General features: G+C 40.1%; 1 protein-coding gene across 3 annotated transcripts in view; it reads left to right on the top strand.

Moving 5' to 3' along the window:
- CHCHD3 (coiled-coil-helix-coiled-coil-helix domain containing 3) overlaps positions 1–15,081 on the top strand; it is a 287,147-nt gene that overhangs the window by 248,727 nt on the left and 23,339 nt on the right. Inside the window, exon 7 of one of the 3 annotated variants that reach the window (XM_049643029.1) lies at positions 1,301–1,468. The exons of the other annotated variants lie outside the window; for them this stretch is intronic. Coding sequence (XP_049498986.1) covers positions 1,301–1,352 — 52 coding nt within the window. The 3' untranslated portion in view covers positions 1,353–1,468. Of the gene's footprint in view, positions 1–1,300; positions 1,469–15,081 lie in introns of those variants that run through there. 3 annotated transcript variants of the gene reach the window in all.

The following is a 15,081-nucleotide window of genomic DNA, read 5'->3' as shown; positions in this document are numbered from 1 at the left end:
TTGTTTTTGGCATACCCCATGATGGCTATCAATAGTTAGCAAATTGGGATGGTCATCAATAGTTCAGGTTTCTGTTGAGTGAACTCCGTGTGTTTTTAAGTTGATGTCCATCATATAATTCAGTGTATGGTTTCTTCGGAGATAATCCCTGGACATATAAAATTGCAATTGAGAATGTACCATGCCTCTAAAAACATGTTTAAAGACACATGTTTTCTGTCAAATCATTAACTAACAGCAACACTGCTCAAAATAATAATTGTATTTTAACATCCCAGGTTGTACACATAATTTAGTTAGGGACGCACATGGGAGGTTGTGCTTGGATAAATGCAGCTATTGTTTATAGTATAGTTTTCATATAATAACTTGTTTTGCCTTTAGAATATTAATATTACCTTGAGATTGTGGGCAATTATAGGTTGGTAGTCTATAATGCATTAACGAAATTCTTCCTGAAGTTTCTTCTGAAGTCATTTGCTTGGCATTTGGACTATAATTTTTCCAGAAATAAAAATGATACCTGTGATTATGTTAGTCCTCAAAAACCTATTTAACCCCTGTATGTTTGCAGTTAAGAATAAGAGACTGGAGATTAGGGGTTGTGGGAAGGAAAAGAAGCAAAAAGAAAAAAAATTGTGTGTGTGTGTGCGTGTGTGTGTTTAAATTACATTCTGGATTTTAGTGGTGCCTTGATGGCTCAGTTAGGCTCAGATCATGGCTCTGTGCTGGTAGTACAGAGCCTGCTTGGGATTCTCTCTCTCTTCTGTCTGCCCCTACCCTGCTCATGTGCTCTGTTTCTTTCTCTCCCAAATTAAATAAATAAACTTAAAAAAATAAACTACATTCTGGATTTTAAAAGCTAAGCCAATCATGAGTATAACCTTGTTTCTGTGAAAAAATGTAGATCCACATAGTGATGTGGGAACACAGAAACCTTGGAAAGAACAGCTTTCTCCCAGGCCCTTTAGTAGCTTTCGCACTTCTGGGGACCAGTGAGTGGGATTGTTTTCAAATGAAATCCTGGGTGGAATCATCAGACTTACAAATGATAAAGGGTATTTTTAAAAATATAAATGTAGTTTATAAGCTTATTTACAATCTTTGCTTATTATCAGGAAGACAGAGACACTTGTTTTCATGAACACAACATTTGAAAATAGGGGCTAAGGGTGGTGGCCTCAGTCTCCTGTCATCCTCAGCACCCAAATTTTGTTTGGTTGCACAGTGTTGTGATGGTTTTGGTTTGCAGTGATAAGTAGCGGCAACTGATAATGGTTGTTTTTTTTTTTTTTAACAGCTTGCCCTGCAATCTCCAGATACTCATCCATCAGTCTGATCCATATGATTAAAAGTGAAATAAGTTTCTGCTTTAAAGCTGAATAATTGACAGTATCTAATAAATCATTATACAGAAGTTGGGACAAACACCCAAAACTTACAATATTAAAGCACAATATAAAAATAACTTTTGACATGACCTCAACCTCATCTTTTGCCGCAGTCTGTCATGGACCTCAGAGTTCTTCCTTAAAGAGAGAACACGCCTCACACCTTCCTGCTTCTGCAGGCGTGCTCACACTGCCCCCATAGCACAGCACACCTTCACCATCTGCTCCTGGTAAACTCCATTGTCAAGACCTGTCTTATATGTTAGTGTCTCTGAAGTCCTTCCTTGACACTTCCTCCCCCCATCCCCCCCTTCCCAAAAGAGAACACAATTAATTGCTCCCTCTGTGTTTGTACAACTCAAGCCCTTGTTACATTGCAGTCTGTATCGCAGTTGCCTGTGCCCGTCTCCCCCTTAAGGCATGAGCTGTGTCTTAGCCACCTTTATAGCCATAGCACTCTTAACAGGTGTTCAATTAATATCGATATCGTTATTTACTAAATTGATTTTAAAGTCTTATAAAACTTTTTCCTGCTTTTAGCTTCTACTCACAGGATGTTTTTACTTGAGAAGGGACTTTGAATTTTCATTAAAGGAAACCCTTGTGGGGGCGCCTGGGTGGCTTGGTAGGTTAAGTGTCCAACTCTTGATTTTGGCTCAGGTCATGATCTTATGGTTCATGGGTTTGAGCTCCACGTCAGGCTCTGCACTGACAACCCGGAGCCTGCTTGGAATTCTCTTTTTCTTGCTCTCTCTCTGCCTCTCCCCTACTCGTGCTCGCTCTCTCTCTCTCTCTCTCTCTCTCTCTCTCACAAACAAACAAACTTTAAAGGAAACCCTGGTGTAAAAAGCTAAGTAAGAATTACAGACTCTTGGGAGTTTGAAGGTTCATACCAAGGTTGTATAATCTAGTTACAGTGTGTGAATCTCATTCCCAGTGGAAATGAAAGCTTCTTGAGGGCAGGAATTGTATTTTATTCTGTTTATAGATCTCCCCCAGCACCTAGCACTTATACTGTACTCAGTAAATAACATGCTGAAATAAGTTCCTTCAGCAAATTAGAGGACTGTGGCTATGTGACATCTCTCTGTCTAGCCTAATGGTTTGATTTCTCTGGTTGTTGGTGTTCTTTATTACAGGCTGTTAATATAGGGCTGATTTTTGTGGGACACTAGCTTATTGTCACAATTCATCTCCAAAACGTGCCGGAGAGAAGATGAGCTTTCCTCTTGACAGTATCAGTAGGGTAGTTAAGATTATAGCCAAATCCAAAATACAGTGGAGTGTTATTTGTTAGTTTAAGGTTTGTCCTTAATTGGGAATTCCTTCAGTTTCAATTTCTGTACAGTATGAATTTTTGTTAAAGAAGATATTTGAAAACTTCCTGACCTTTGCTATTTTTCAGGACTATTTTTCACCTCTGTGAATGTAGATAGATTTATATATTTTCTGTAACTAAAGTGTGCCTTATTAACATTTTCTAGTTGAACTTGGAAACATGACATCTTCAAGTCAGGTAGCTCTCTACCAAGAAAGCCAATTAAACACTTCATAAGAAGTTATCTTATGCAAGCTGACTTACCTGCATTCCCCGTGAGGTCTCTATTGTCTGCCATACAAGTCTGTATCAAACTTGATTATAGGCATTTTATGATCAAGGCACTGATGGAACCAAGACACAGCAGAGAAAACTCCTGTATACTTTAAGAAAAGGATAAAAGAGCCATTTCTTTTTCTGGCTCAATTAAAACCGTACTGATTGTCAAGTCCCATTGACCTAGTGGGTTGCCACTTTGCACGTATTACCATTACTGGCAGTCCCACTGTAATGTGGAACAGTCTTGCCACATCATCAACACATTTACTAAGATAGATAACAGCTAAGGTTCAGTGTTAACCTTTATTATCAGGCTGTATAAGAAACTGGCACCAAAATAGTATGGTATTGGCATAAAAACAGACAAATAGGCCAACAGAATAGTATCAGTAGCCCAGAAATAAACCAAATCGTATATGGTCAGCTAATATTTGACAGGAGAGCCAAGAATATTCCGTGAAGAAAAGACAGTCTCTTTAATAAATGGTGCTGGGATAATTGGATATTCATATGTAAAAGAAAAAACTAATATCTTACGCCACTCACAAAAATTGACCCAAAATGGATTAAAGACTTAAATGCAAGACCTGCATTCATGAAAATCCTAGAAGAAAACATGGAGCAAATCTCTTTGACACGGGTCTTGATAATGACAGCACAAGCAACAAAATGAAAACCAAGTGGACCTCCTTCAAACTAAGCTTCTGCACAGCAAAAGAAACCATCAACAAAGTGAAAAGACAATCTATGGAATGGGAAAAATACTTGCAAACCATATATCTGATAAGGGCTTAATATCCAAAATATATAAAGAACTCATACACTCAATAGCAAAAAAACAACCCAAATAAAAAAATTGGCAAAGGACCTGAATAGACATTATTTTCAAAGAAGATAGATGAGGCTCCACATCATCAGGGACATGCTAATTGAAAGCACAATGAAATACCATCTCATGCCTGTTTAAATGGCCATCACCAAAAAAGACAAGAGGTTACACATGCAGGTGAGGATGTGGAGGAAAGAGACCTTGTGTACCCTTGGTGGGATGGCAAATGGTGCAGCCACTGTGGAAAACAGTATGGAGGTTCCTTAAAAAATTAAATATAGAATAACCGTATGATCCAGCAACTCCACTTCTGGGAATACAAAGGAAATAAAAACACTATCTCAGAAAGATGTATACATCCCCATGTTCATAGCAGCATTCTTTATGATAGCCAAGACATGGAAACAGCCTAAGTGTTCATCAATGGATGAATGGAAAGAGAAGTTGTAATGTGATATGTATAGTATTCAGCCATAAAAAGAAGTCCTACCATTTGTGGCAACGTGGATAGGCCCTGAAGGCATAATGCCAGTAAGTGAGATAAGTCAGAGAAAGACAAATGCTGAAAGATCTTCCGTATATGTGGACTCTTTAAAAAACCCCAAATTTATAGAAAAAGAGATCAGACTTGTAGTTACCAGGGGTAGGGGAAGGGGAAACTAGAGGAAGGTGGTCAAAGCTACAAACTTCCGGTTACAAGATAAATACAATGTGATGACTACAGCCAACACTGCTTTGTGATAGCTGTTAAGAGGGTGGATCCTAAGAGTCCTCATCACAAGGAGAAAATGTTTTTCCCCCTTCTTTTCTTCTTTCCTTTTATTGTATCAATACAAGAAGATGCATGTTGGCTGAAGCTATTGAACTAACTATTGCACAACATATGTAAATCAAGCCATCATGCCGTATGCCTTAACCTTCTTCAGTGATATGTCAGTTATTTCTCAATGAAACTGGGGGAATAAAAGAACTGGTTTGGTTTTTGCTTTGATTTATGAAAAGGTTGCCACATGAAGAGGATGTCACACAAAACAGCACCGTGGTGGCAGTGTTATTAGATGCAGTTGTCAGTATAGCAAATAATAACTAACTAATTAGGGTCATTATCTTCTTGCTACATTCTGTACTTTTGATGGGGGTGGGCCCTCTTAGCAGTACAGTATCTTCCCTGCTTTCACTTGGATTAGCATGTTTCTCCAAAGGTTTCCTGTTAACAGTAGTAGCAAGCAGTGTGATGCTGGTCGTCTGAGGGGATCATTAAGTAGTCGACTTGATGGTTCAGTTATCCCACAGTGACAGCATCCAGTAATTACCTATTGGTTTTGCCTCAGGGTGCACGTGCGTGCATACTCTCCTACACAAATAGATGGAAGGACTCAAATTCTAGCTCCTGAATATTTGCAATAGCTCCAAGTAGTAGCAGGTGGCTCTTCTAGAAAATGGCACCTATAGCTTCTTGCTCAAAAGGACTTTTGTCCCCAAGGAGCATAGTCATTACTTTGCCTTGGTTTTTTAGATTCAATGCACTTTGGTATGGCGGAGTATCTTTTATGCTGTAAACTTTCCTTCCCTTTGAAATCTTTGGTCTTTCCAGTTCCAGTGCGTCTTAATATGCAAGAAAGGCAGCTGTGTTTTCCTTTAAGCAAATATAATTGTGGGGGAAGGCGTCTCTGTTTATCCCATGGACAAATACATTATGGGTAATGCCAAATTAAAAAAAAAAAAAGCTTGGGACCCCAGAAAAAATACGTAAATCTTTTCAATTCTCTATAAAGCAGATAAGTGCTGCCCTTTATATGACTGCCTCCTGCAACTCGCATTTTCTTTAGAGCCAGCAGCTGTGGGGGACTAGGGACAAACACAGGCACAGGAGAAGTGGCCACCTTTCCTTCAGTTCCCACGTATAGACAGAGACGCACTGTGTCTTTTCTGGCTTCTGTCCATTTTTCAGGCAGCCACATTTCTAGTCATTGGAACCTACCTCCATTTGGGTATTCCAGATTATTTTCAAGGTCTTTACGTGCCATTTACCAAGTGAACTTTTGGCAAGGTTTTGCCATTCTCTGATCTTCTGTTGACTTCCTTATCCAGAGAGATCCTTCGTGCAAGTGTGGGAGATGATCCTCTCTTAATCTATAGAACGAAAGAATACAGGCAGAAGCATATATGAGTTACTCTTGGGAGCGGAATGTGGCCCTGGCCCAAGCAGGCTGCATCTAATAGCTTCTTGTTGCCTGGAAGGCTTCTGTTCCTGGATGGCCTGGAGCGATCAGGCAGGCCCCTATCATAAAGCAGGAAGCACAGCAGCAGCTGGGGAGAATCACATTTGGCCCACAACGGCAGGCAGGAAGACTGTGCCCAGGAAGTCCTGCTCTCTGAGGTGGAGGGAGCCAAATTATGAAGGTTGGATGTGAGGTGGTGTCATTAAGGGCTTTCTGGAGAGAGAGAGACCAATTATATTAGAAGCCAAATGAACGAGTGTGTTAATGTATGGGGAAGGTATTCCTAAAATGATTGTGCAGGGTAATCTAGTGACTGTTATGAAACTTTCTTTTAAATGCACACTTTTAAAAAGTGTAAATGCTGATTCTGAACCTCATATCAACCTTAAAAATAAGCACAGTTAAGATCCAGCTTAAACATTAATAGGGGCCTGCCAAGCCCAGGTGATTTTTTCCTGGCTTTGCTCACCTTTTAGAGGGATGTGGAATGAGTCAGAAAGGGGTATTATCTGGTCTCTTGCTTACTTTCAGATGCCTTGGATTCTGTATGGCAAAGTGTTCACTGGAAGAAAGCTGGGGCTCTTGTGAATTTCAACGTCACGAACTATTCAGCCTTAACTTCAGGTCCTAGGAGAGTGCAACACCAAGAGAGTCAAGCCCAGTGCTAGAGCTAGAGCACTGGGGCAAACTTCCACGTCAGGGAACACAACTAAAGTTGGTTTCAGGCACCAGCCCCAGCTGATTGTAGTGAACTCCCTACAGCATTTTGTTGAGAAGGACTCTGAGGCTGCGACAAGGCTCAGCCTGGATTGATTAGTGATGTCTGTCTTTGGCATAAGCATTGAGAGAGTTTTTCCTCCCCCCCCCCAACCCCTTTAGAAGCACAGATGTAAATCTGTTTGCTGCCTGATTGACAGCGCCTAAACTAGAAATAGGAAAAATGAGGGGAGGGAAAGGGGGAGGAAGGAAAAAAGACTGCAGTTTTAATATCTTCTCTCAAAAAAAAAAATTGTTTCTCCCTTTGTTCTTTTTTCACCTTTTCTCCTACCGGCAGGTTTAGTGAAATGAAATACCACACGGCAGGACTCCCTTTTGCTGTCTCTTGTCCTGATGTGGCTTCTAGTAGGAGAGCCCATTTCTTTTGCCCCACTTCAGCTACCTGAGCACCAGCGGAGCTGTGACAAGCATTTGCAGGGACCTAAGAAATAAGCAGGGTACAAACAACTGTTGGTCAAATGTCCGTCGCGTGGAGTCATATCAGCCGTTTTCTTCATAATAAATAAGATAATATATTAACACTCCACTTTGATTAGCATTTGTAATGCATGCGAAGATATTAGCCTTCAGTGCATTTCTGAAAATAGTGTCTCATGGGCAAAAGCCTTAATTTTCAAGTAGGGAAATAAGACTTCAATCAAGTGACCTCTTTCCTAAATATTGGAAGTGGTGAAGCTCTATCTGTTAAATGATTCTTCCCTCAGTCTAAATATTGACACTTATTGCCAGTATTGGAGATCTCAAACTGGTAAAAATCTATGGTATTTGGTAGAAATTAATACTATACTTGATTTATCATCGTGTCAATAAAAGACCTCAGGGCTTTATTTCACTGTGACTGTGAATAACTTATCTAATTGTTTTATCCAGTTTGGATAGCCAAACCAGCTACTCAGACCTGAAACTGAAGTTATAATCCAGAGCAGTACTTAAGATTTTCCTCTTTCAGGACTCTTCAGTCCTAACTCCAGCTGGAGTTGCTGGCCACAGTCAGACGGCTTTTGACAGTTTACATTGACCAATTAGGCAGATATGTCCAAAATTTCTACTTCATGGCATGCTGTATCACCATAGCCATTATATTCTTACCATGATATGAAATGATATATATAGCACATCAGTTTTATAAGCTTTTAACATCATAAGTTAGTCGTGTGCAATTAATTTCTGAGCATTAATCAATCCAGAGTTGTCTGTTGTGTTTTTTGTTTTTTGTTTTTTGTTTTTTTTAACGTGTAGGGATCCAAGTGTCTCATTTATCCTTCACAAGGGCTACACATTCCGGCACGGGGAAGACCATTTCTGATTTCTGATCTGGGCTTTCTTTGCATCCAGTATTATAGAAAAGAGAACTTATCTGTCCATCCTTTCCCCCATCCCTGCTTATTGGACTGTGCTGTCACTGCCTGTCAATGCTGTCACTGCCTGTCAATTTCAAAGCGTTTGAAAATGAAATCATCGTTAGTACCCTCCTATTTCTCCCTGTTCCCGAGTGCCCTTTGGTAGTTAAAGTTTTTGAGGGTGGGGTGGAGGAACAGATCTCACAGCATGAATAAACTGAAAAGTTATCCAACATTTTTAATTAACACTGGCACTTCTCAGCTTCCCGCTGAGGACTGCCAGCTTGACTTTACAAAATGACATTTATGACACTAAAGATACAGAAACTCACTGAAAGAGGCTGAAAACCAGTTTCTGGCCTCTTTGAATACTGGTTTCATGGTAATAGAACTGTAGCTGTGTGGCGTTGATTATTCTTGAAATGCCCAACTTGTTTTAGACACGCTTTTGCTACTATTAAAGTAAATTAAAGCAGTGTGCCATCGATTCCGTTGAGTTCCCCCTCACTGCCTAGTCACAAGTAGCAGCCCCACCACCAGCAGTGGGCAAATCTGTGCCAAGTGTAATTACTTCAAATACAATTCCATTTATTCAAAGGGAGGGCTGTTGCTCCCTGTGAGAACTTAGTTGAGAAAAGAAAAGATATATAGGTTTATGTTAATTATATACCCCGTGCCGGAGGTTTGATTTTAACACAAGTGCAGCTTTTTAATCCCTTTATCAAAATACGTGCAGGAACCTTATTTTACCACGACCTGAACACTTTGTGCTCACCTTCAAGTTGTGTGAACAGTTAGCAGCTCTCCCATGGATTGTATTCTAAAACTTGTTTTTAAGTTAGTCTTTTGAAAGTGGAAAGTTGTTTTCCTTTGGAAATAAGGTGGTAACTAAGAGGTTCCCAGAATAACTTACCGATGTTTAAATGATTATACTTAATCATTTCGAAGTCAAATGATAATTTGACATTCATATTATTATGAAGTATCATAATGATACTTCATATTTACTAAAAGCATACTATGTGCCAGGCTTTGCACTGAGTGCTTAAACATTATCTTACTCATCTCTACAGTAATCTTAAATAGGGGAAACAATGAAAAAGTCACATCTTAGAGAGATTAAGCACTTTATCCAAGCTTCATAGCAGGTAGAAGGTGGTGCCCGGATATGGACGTAATGTGTCTTAGATACCAGATCCTGTATTAACCATCACCACAAACAGCTAAAATCTAAGCAGTAACTGTAATATGGAACCTAACTTTGGGTATACTACTTTATTGGAAAGCTCATTCTTAATTCCAGTTTGGATGTTGGGAACATTGGTCTCCCCGGCACAGTTTGGCCACTCTTCCTCACATGTCCACCTTATCCCCCCCCCCCACACACACAATGGCTAACACGGTGGCAGTGAGGAGCAGGGAGGGTGCCCAGTGGCTGCATGGTGGTTGGCAGTGCTGTGCTAGGCACGGGGACCCACGGTGGTAGACTAAACCGATGTGATCCCTGCTCTCTTGCAGCTTGTAGTCTAATGGGAAGAATGACTAGTCACTCAGATAACTTGACTGCCAAGCACTGAGAGAGCACATTGTGTGGGGATGGACTGTGAGAGATCAGGCTCAGACCTGAAAGCTAAAGTAGCAGGCTTTAGGGGGAACACAAAGGAAGGGCGTTTAGGCAGCAAGACCAGCCTGTATTAAGACCCTGAGCAAGGAGCTTGGCTCACTGGGGTCCTGAAAGCATGTAGGAAAGCATAGTGGGCAGAGTTGAGGCTGGAGATAGAGGCACCTACAAAGGTCATAAGTAGTATTTTAAAGTTTATCCCAAGAGCTGGAAGATGTATTTGAAGGATTTGAGTTATAACCTGGAAATCAAGAGTTTATTTTTTTTTTGTTAAATTTTTTTTTTTGTTAAATTTTTTTTAATGTTTGTTTATTTCTGAGGCAGAGAGAGACAGAGCATGAGTGGGGGAGGATCAGAGAGAGAGGGAGACACAGAATCAGAAGCAGGCTCCATGTTTCAGATTCTGTCTCCCTCTCTCTCTGACCCTCCCCTGTTCATGCTCTGTCTCTGTTTCAAAAATAAATAAACGTTAAAAAAAAAAAAAAAAAGAAAAAGAAGCAGGCTCCAGGCTCCAAGCTGGCAAAACAGAGCCCGACGCGGGGCTCGAACTCACAAACCGTGAGATCATGACCTGAGCTCAACCGACTGAGCCACCCAGGCGCCCCTGGAAGTCAAGAGTTTAAAAAGGGTCACTCCAGTTGTGTTGTTGATAATGAACAGCAGTAGAGATTGGGGGGATGGGGGCGCAGAATGGAAACCAAGTGACTACTTAAGAGATTTTTGGGATTCATTGTTCTTGAACTAGAATAATGGCAGTGAAAATGGACAGAAAAGTAGGTCGATTCTAGATCCTATTTTAGAAGTTGAATTGACAAGACCTGGGGACAGATTGTATATCGGGAGACTCCTCCCTGAATTTGGACGGTCCATTTGCTGAGATGGGGAAGAAAGAACAAACTGGGTGTAGAGCAGGGAATTAAAAGTTCAACTTTAATCATGCAACGCTTGCAAAACCTTCAGTGTAAATAGTAGTAGGCAGTTGCCTGTAAGTAGGGAGGGCTAGAGATACAAATTTGATTGCTGTCAGCACACAAGTGGCATTAAAGCCATGAGAATGGTTGAGATAATGGTGGAGAGAGTATAAAGAGAGAAGAGCAGAGAGAAACATCCAAAATATGATCCTGAGGAACTCCTGTATTTTAGAGATTAGTTAAAAGAAAATGGCCAGTGAGCTAGGAGGAAAGGCAGGAAAGCACAGTGTTTCTAGAAGCCAAGAAACTCCTTTCAAGAAAAGGGAGTAATTTATATGAACCAGTCCGAGCGAGTGTTCCTATATGATGTGTACAAAGAATCATTGGGTTTGGCCATTTTGGTGTGAATCAGAGAGAATGAATGGAAGGTAGGGCAGTGGAGGTGGTTGTGGTAAGCATAGTATTTCCCAGAACTCTGCTTTCAACAATAGGATAGTCATTAGCCACGTGTAACTGTTTAGATTTAAGTTTATTAAAATTAAGTAAAATTTAATGCATTACCTGTGCATTAGTCACATTTCAGGTACACATGAGCACCATGTAGCTGTGACCAGACATGACCACTGTGTTGGACTGTATAGGTATAAGACATTTCCATCATCACAAAAAGTTCTGTTGGATAGCACTGTTGTAGAGACTGTTGGATTTCTAGTGACAATGATATAGTCAAGAAAGATTGAAGATAGGAGGTGGAAGAAATCCCACTAGAAAAGAGGGTAGGGGAAAGGTAAGAACTGGATCCACGTGTAGGAAATGCCTTTGTTTTTCTAGAAGAAGGATCTCTTCCTCCAAAGTAACACCTGAAAAGGTACAGATCCAACTTTTACCCTGGGAAGATAAAGGAGTTCTCCCTTGGTTTCAGTTTTTCACAGCAAAACATAGAAAAATGGCCAAGTGTGAAAGAGGAAGGAAAGGGGTGAGATTTGGGGGAGAGGTTGGAGATGGGATGAAATGATCATTGTAAAGGGGACAAAAGTGAATTTACCTCAGAAGTGTGAAAACATGGCAGGCAGAATTTAGTGTCTGCTTATGAATTTATAATGACTCGAGTTTCCCTGGTTTGTGTGATTTTTCTCCAAAACACTCAACTGGAGAGCTGTATTAAGGGGCATTCGTAAGGCAGACGTTCATAGATTGAGGCTGTGTGTAATGGCTTAGATTAATACTGCTGAATTGGAACCCTTAGGGAGATGTAAAACTAATGGAGCTCAGCATGGTGAATCCAATCCAGGACATGAATTGAGAAATGCATTGTTTAGTCCTGCAGTAATACATCATTATCCCTTTATATAGGAATCATTGAGATTCCACCTCTGAAATACTCATGTATGAGGCTCATCAGAATCATTTGGAGAATTTGTATAGCAAGCTGTTGTTTTTCTGTACTTCATGGTTGGTCTTGTTAATTTAGGTCTCAGCAGCAGCCTAGAATGTTAAGCCAATTTGCTAAATCTTGCCTGCCCTCTGAAAAATGCTTAAATCCATTTATGTAACACAAGGAGTTGAGGTTATATGATGTGTTAGAATTTAATGCCTTCTTATGGCATCAGCACTGAATATTTTAGTTAATCAGAACCAAAAAAAGGAAACATGTTAGAATTTTTAAATTAAAGAGTAATTGTGTTGGTGTTTCATAGGTGTGCGTGTAGTACAGTGTAATTATACGTACCATATAAACTTTTCACTTTCATTAGCTATAAAATGCTTTGGAGGTGTGTCCCTCATTTATGAACTATTAAGTAGGGAAATATTAGTTACTTGAATTTATAATGTATTTTTCTTTTAAAACTTGGTAAGTCATGTTACCATGTGTGATTAGTTGTGCTTAATGCTAGAGATGAAGTGGATTATCAGCAACTTGACTTCCAAGTTCTTTCTTTTCCCTACCAGTTACATTAAATAATTCGTTTCCCAAATACCCATTTTTTCTCATTTCTGGGACTTTCACGGAATTAAGAGGTTAATGTTTATAGTACTGAGTTTCAGAGATGTAAGGCACCGTGTATAACATCTTGAGCACTTGTTTTTAAGCCTCTGTGTTCCAACCCTTTGAAATGGATTTTAGTTCCTATGGAAGCTTATCACTGTGGTAGATAGTGCCCTTACCCACAAGTGAGAAATTGAATCAAGTCAGAATGATTGTATAATTTTATAACATGGCTTGGAAAGTGCACATTAGGAATATGTATATTTGTGCTCTTTAGCTGTTGTACTGGTTCCTATTTGATTGTGTTTGGAAACAACCTTGTAGATGTCACCATCTGTCCTTCACGTTGAGGCCAGAATAGGTAAATAGTGGTTTAGTAGAGGTTTCAGTGGGTTCTCTTTCTCCCAGTACCACAAGTAGTAGCTTATTGAGGAGGCAAGGAACATGAGAACTATTTTCTAAGTAAAATTAGTTACGGGAGATGGAGAAGAAGGAAGAGTCCTGATTGTCTCCTCTGAAAGGTTTGTGTATGCAAGTATGCATGTGTTGGAATTCATGATGTTGAGCTTGAAGAGGAGGCAGCTGAGGGCAGAGAGACTATTCAGAGGATAGTGATCATAGTCTGTGCATGAACTGTTAGCCTAGGGTACTGTTAGGGCGAACTGAGCAATGGTTGAAAGTGAAAGACTTTTCAAAGGAAGAACTAACAACCTCAGTGACTTCTTGACTATAAAGTATTAAGAGCACAAAAGAGCAACAATTTAATGCCTACTAAAAAGTTAATGGTATTGCTATTGGTGAAAAAATGGAAGGAAAATCTCGTTTGGATGAGAAACTGGAAATCGAATAAATTGGACATACCCATTTAATGCTTAGTCTAAAGGTTTTCAAGTTGGAAGGACTGTAAGAGGACCACCAGATCTAGTCCCTGGCTTCAGGTGGGGAAGATTACTGTCTGTGTATTTTATAAAGAACTGATGCCCAAAGAAACCAAAGCTCACACATCTACTAACTGAAGGAGAGCAACTAGAAAACCCTTTCTGTCACACACACAGCAGTAGCACTCCCAGAGGGGGAAGGGTAACTTGCCCTGGAATTAGAAGAACAGCAGGGCAAAGACCTGAGCTTTGGGGATTATGCACAATTAAGAGAAGAAGGAGATGGGGAAAGAGCAGTGAAAAAGGTAAAGAAGGGAGCAGCCTCCCTGACAAGGATTTCGTGGATGGAGACAGTTTCTAGGCTTTCCAAACACTCATGTTACATTTTACTGCCAGCACTTTGCCCTGTGACTTAAAATAATTGGGCAGTTTCTCTGTCCTTTTTTCTCACAAAGTTGCTGAGATATTAAACCAGAAGGGCTGTGCTGCAGGCTGACATGTGTGAAGGCATTTTTGAATTATTTTCCGGTTTACATTTTTGTCTTTGTGTAGAGTTGGCATGTGCGGTTTCACATCCGGTGTCTTGGTGTTGTCTTTAAGTTTCCAGTCACTTCTATGTTAAGTGCTACAGATCTCACAGAAACAGGTTTGGGTGCTTAGGCATCTGGAAGGAAAGCAACCTTCCTTTTAGCAATTTCCAGGGCATTCAAAGTATCTTTAGATAATACGGCATTGTAATCTTTTAAATCAATTATTTATTGATAAGCAACAACATATGCCTCTAGTAGAAGATTTAAATGTCAGATGCAAAAGTAGCCCTCTTCCTTAAGTCCATAACCTCCTATCCCAGTCCTCTCCTTTGAAGCAACTCCTGTTGCCAATCGTATGTATATTTTTTCATACACCTTATGCATATATCAGCATATACACGTTACATGATTTTAAATTGAACCTGAGTACATCATGAATTAATGGAGAGTTATAGTTGACCAACATCCATAAACTCCTGTTTTTCAAATATATTTTATGCCAAGCTTTCTCCATCTTCCATTAATCACCCATTAATTTCAGTGTATGTGTATTCTGGAGAGCAAGAAGGGACTCATAATGAACATACTAGACACAGCGTGAGCGTGAAGACAAGACCAGTAAATGCACTAATATATCCCTGACTTCAATGCATTTACTTTATGCATAAAAGAATGAGCTGTGGTGGGAAGTACAGTGTGGAGTGGGGGTACAAGAGGGTCTCTGGCCTATCCCTTGTTCTTGTCAGCGTCTCTTTGGATGGAATCCCTGGAGTCCCATCTCCGCCCTTCTGCCACCAGCACTTAGTGGCACTTTGAGGAGGAGAAGCCCTCTCATGTCCTGCTCTCTTTTGTACAAGATTTCCCGTTCCTGCCACATGATTCTGTTAGCTTTTGAGGTTTCTCAGCAAACAGATGATTGCCTTCTCCTCCTGCATCTCACCAACCTCATGTTTTGTATTCTTTACAGTGGACTTCATGCTTTAACCGGGAAATCTGTG

This window comes from Panthera uncia, chromosome A2 (genome assembly GCF_023721935.1).
Source record: "Panthera uncia isolate 11264 chromosome A2, Puncia_PCG_1.0, whole genome shotgun sequence".
Classification (NCBI taxonomy): Eukaryota; Metazoa; Chordata; class Mammalia; order Carnivora; family Felidae; genus Panthera; species Panthera uncia.
Note: the sequence above shows the minus strand (reverse complement) of the source record. Positions and strands in the feature narration are given on the sequence as shown.